This window comes from Electrophorus electricus, chromosome 1, assembly GCF_013358815.1.
Source record: "Electrophorus electricus isolate fEleEle1 chromosome 1, fEleEle1.pri, whole genome shotgun sequence".
NCBI lineage: Eukaryota > Metazoa > Chordata > Actinopteri > Gymnotiformes > Gymnotidae > Electrophorus > Electrophorus electricus.
In genome coordinates, this window is record NC_049535.1 from 19,888,069 (window position 1) to 19,892,924 (window position 4,856).

At 44.8% G+C, this 4,856-nt stretch overlaps 1 protein-coding gene across 1 annotated transcript; it reads right to left on the reverse strand.

Annotated features, from left to right (window-relative positions):
• Window positions 1-297: 297 nt before the first annotated feature.
• On the reverse strand, window positions 298-2,954 carry socs3a (suppressor of cytokine signaling 3a). The gene is made up of 2 exons (XM_027000391.2): window positions 2,757-2,954; window positions 298-2,197 (listed from the first exon to the last, which is right to left on the reverse strand). The coding sequence occupies exon 2, from the start codon at window positions 2,129-2,131 to the stop codon at window positions 1,502-1,504; it is 630 nt and encodes a 209-aa protein (XP_026856192.1). The 5' UTR covers window positions 2,132-2,197; window positions 2,757-2,954; the 3' UTR covers window positions 298-1,501.
• Window positions 2,955-4,856: the final 1,902 nt, after the last annotated feature.

Consider the following 4,856-nt stretch of genomic DNA (forward strand, 5'->3'; position numbering starts at 1 on the left):
TCATCCCAGCAGGATGTGCTACTTTGGGATTACGCATGTCCCCTGTCCAAATATGTTCACAAATATGCTCCAGACAGGAGTTCAGTTTTGGTGAGTGATGTGTGTGTGTATGTTTGTTCATCTTATTTTGACACATTTCACATAAAAAAGGCTATTACGGTTACGAGTGGATGAGCCAGTCAGCCCTCGTGTCCATGACAACGGGCCTAACCTAGCTTTAATTCACTGTTACTGAGGTTTGTGCTTATAGTTCCCATTCCCATATGTTGAAGGAATCACCACGAATACACAAGGATGTTGTTTTTATAAAAAATAGTGCTCTTTAATATAAATTACTGAAATGATTTATAAATATAAATATGTGCAAAGTATTTTCAGTCTGCTTGCTTTTGATAGTTTCTTGTTTTGTTTAGTTTCATCTTCAAGCTTTTTCAGTGGGTCATATGAGCAGACATAAGATTGAAACATCTTTACAAAAGACAGCAGATAAAAAATTATCTTCACACATGTAAACGGTGTGTTGTTAAAGTACAAGAATAAGATGGGGGTTGAAACTTGGGCCCTTCCTTTGACAGACAGGAGGGTTAGGTTCCCCTATCTAAATACATTCATAAATGGCCACCTTCTGCTACTCTGTACCTCACACAAAGGCACCCCTCCTTCAGAATTAAGGGAGGCTTCTGATTAGCTGTCTCACATCCTCAGAACACACTCTCAACAAAGATGTTACTCTTCAAGTAAAAACAACAACAAACATCATTGATTCTTGCCATCTTGGATATTTTTTGTTTTCTCTATACCTTTTTGATCTATACCAGTTTATGGAATAAAAAACAAGAAACAACAACGATCAGGTTCTGTTTGCTTGTGTTATTTCTTTTTCTCATGCCCTGTTGTCACTTTCCCTGAAGTAATTTCTCAGAACTATCTCTGCCCCTGGGCAATGCTATTACTCACTGTTTTCCATGAAAGGCACTAATGATTACTTGGAAGAAGACAGTGGCAGGTTCCCATTTGCAGGAAATGTGGGCTCTCTGCTCCCTGAAGCGGGTGGGTGTGGTCGGGAGGGGCCCACGGTGGGGCCTGTGAGTACAGGTGGAGTTGATCCCTGGCTCCCAAGGCAAGCAAAGGTGTGGGGCAGCCAGACGTCCACAGCCGGATGGTCACTGTTCTGATGACAAGTCATGGTGCAAATAAGACTGTTCAGTTGAGATCCACTAGTCCATGGCTCCAAGGCCAACCTGGTCAGTGGGACCAGTAGCAGCACTTAGTTCATGTTGTTTTGTCTAAAACTGACATTGAGCTTCTCTCCAAAACTGTACTCTCTGTGGCCTGAAGCTTGGAGAGCAAGAGAAGTGAAGCAATAACTGTCCGTGTGCACGCTTGCCCGTCCCATAGTCTCGCTGCAGCAAACTCCCTGCTTTACTTCATTTTATTCAGTTCAGCAGCTCTACCCACAATCCTCTGGGGCAGCACACCTGCACTGAGCTGACACAGTGCTCTAAATGGCAGCGTCGTACTCCTGGAGGAAGTGGCTGAGGTTCTGGGGCAGCTGCTCCCTGGCGCTGGAGATGTCCAGGTGGCTGTTCACGGCCTTCCTGCACAGGTGCTGCAGGGAGGACATGGTGCAGGAAAACGGTCGCAGCAGCTCCAGCGGGATCTTCTCGCCACCCGAGTAAATGTAGTAGGCACAGCGGGCATTCCCGGCGCCCGCTGGCGCCCTTGGCGACAACATGTAGTGGTGCACGAGCTTCAGAACGCAGTCGAAGCGCGGCACTGACTGGGAGCTCTTAGGGTCCGTCTGGAGGAAGAAGGACCTGTTGTCGCATTGCACACGCAGGTTCTTGGTTCCTGAGTCGGTCTTGACACTCAGCGTGAAGAAGTGGCGGTTGTCAGAGCTGTCACGGATCAGGAAGGTCCCACTGGGCTCCGGCGCCAGCATGGCATTGGCCTCTTTGCCACTGATCGAGGCCCAGTAGAAGCCGCTCTCCTGTAGCTTCCGGACAGCGAGCTGCACCAGTTGGTACTGCACCTTGGAGCTGAAAGTCTTGAAACGGTGAGGAGCCAGCCGCACGTTGGCATCCAAGGGGCAGCTGCTCATGGCGGTGTCAAACTTGCTGTGTGTTACCATGGCGCTGCACACGCACCCTGAACTGGCATAAGATGGGTCCAAGTGTCACTCAAACACAACAGGTACCTAAGGGGGACAGGGAGATAGATGTATTAGAATTATAATTATACACAGTCTAAGATGTCAAATATCCTGTGCGAAATCATTACTACAGCGTTCAACAGTACAAACAGTGTTTGGAAATATTAGGAATTTCTTGAACACACCGATATTTTTAATAGGTTTCCCAAACCGTTAAGTAAATATGGTGAACATTTATCTGCATTAAACTAAACCACAGGCTCACCGTTACAAAGGGACAAACTTTCTGACAAGAGCATTTTCTATCGTTCTAACGTATATTTTGTAATCACCGGTATATTTGATATATGGCATAAATAATAGACTACTATATGGGAAATAACCTATCCGCTTTATCTGTAAAGTTAGACTTTATTCATTTTAGGTAGTTTTTTTTTTTCTCCAATTTCAGCTAGATCTGTCTTAAAAACGGCCGATGACATGCGCACGTTTAGGTCAATATTTGTGCATTCGATGCCTCGGTTCCTTCCTCTAGTCGATATAATGTATAGTATATGAATCCGAATGTATGAAATACTAGTTAGACATTCCTTATCTCTATTACCTTTATAGGTCCTTCTGCCAGACAAAGAGCTTTGCTATATCCACAGCAACCGTGAACGCAGACAGATCCGTTGGTCGGGCGTTCCCAGTGTCATACGGCTGTCTAAAAGAAGCAGCAGAAGTACATTCCCTCTTGCAAACTTTGTATTCCTCCGTGCGCGTCGGTGTACGCTGCTCGGCGCACGTTCTCGTTGTCTGGCTGTGCCCTGCAGTAAGCGCCGAGGCTCCGTGCCGTGTATAATGTAGCCCGCGGAAGCTCCACCCCCACCGCACGCCACACCCGAAGCCATTCCAGTAAGGGTAGGCTGTCAGTAACTTCTTTTAAAGCACGATTCCTGGTATTCGCACTAGCCCTCCCCTCCCCCTCCCTGCCTTTGTTCTTCCAACGAGGAGAAGTTATTTACAGTAAGTTTGTGTCGCGCGAGACCGCTCCTAAACTGATAACAAGACGTTATTACTAATCCTACGTCGTCTTTTCACATTTGGGAATCCGTTCGTAGTACAAACATAAATTAGTAGGTAACATTTGGTCAATGCAATTTGTCGGTATGTAGTTAAAATTCTCTGCGGTTAACAAAGAGGTACAGTTGCTATCCTGATTGCGGCAAATCGTTAATATTTGTCAGGGATACTCTTATTTTACCTTGTTTTACTCGCAACTTTAACATCAAAACCCCAAAGAAACCTTGACCAGATTAAAACGTGCATTTTTAAACACAGGAAACCAAAAACGCAGCAGTGACTCCTATGCTGCTCATGCACATGGGAGTGATAAGTCATTGGTACTACGCTGAATCGGTTTGGCTTGTCATCAGTCATAAACACGAATTCGGGGACACCTCCCTCTTACTCTGAACCGTCTTAACATCATCGAGGAGGCCAATAACAGCTATCGCTATTAATGCACAACTTTCCTGAAATTGCACTTTAGTTTCGAAAAACCGCACATAAATCACGAGCCGCTTTGGGAAAACTCCAGAAGTCTGTATTTAGTGCGTGTAACTGAGCTTGTCGAAAGAATTCAGGTTTGAATGTTGAGTGAACTGCAGCGTGTGTGGTCGATTGTGGACGAGCGGTTATACGCGGGGACAAGCAGCTGTGCTCGGAAAGGCGCGAGGAGCCTGGGAATGACGAAAGAGGCTCAGGCTCGGGCGCTGACGCCACAGGTGTGAAAAAGTGCGTGCTGCTAATTTCAGGAAAGCGGAGCGTTATTGTGATGAAACACGATCACTCTTGGTGTTGTCACAACGCGATACTCTGTGGAATTACCAGTTTTTAAAAATAAAATAAAATTAGCACGGACGCGGAAGCGGAACCGAAACACGGTCTGTAGCGATTGACACTGAAGAAAACAGTGAGAATAGTTATAAGCGAAATCCTCTAGCAAGGATTCCGTCCACCCACTCAGGGAAAGTTACACTCTGTTCGGCAGAGCTGAGCTGGACTTTCCGTAACAATTTTACAGATAGTGACTTTAAAACTCTCAGATACTCTTAAGGTCCCAACCCGAAACTTGTTGACCAGTGACCCATACTGCCTTTGGGACCTGTATGCTTTTGACCTACCTTTGCTATTAAAAAGATTTCAAGTCAGTCTCTCTCTCTCTCTCTCTCTCTCTCTCTCTCTCTCTCTCTCTCTCTCTCTCTCTCTCTCTCTCTCTCTCTCTCTCTCTCACCCTCTCATGTATGGAATTTTTTTCTGGAGATCTACATTATAGAAAACACACACACACACACACACACACACAGAGAAAGAGAGAAAGAGAGAGAGAAACAAATATTTATAACACCCCTGAGACAGCTCTTCCCATATTTCTAAATGAAATGAGTAACTCATTTACTGATTGCATGAATAAAGCAAACATCCAGTAAGATGTAGTCTTTCCCAGACTTGCTGCTTAGCATTATTTAACTGTAACCTATTTGCTTTAGATAAATGTATATTATTTGCCATGGGAAACAGGAAGGGTGTGTATCACAATTATTCAAGGCAGTTCACAGAATTGGAATTTATCAAAGAAATCATGTACATGCACAAACACACAAGCATTTTTAACAATATGACATACCATTGCATTTATAACAATGAGATAATGAACTGA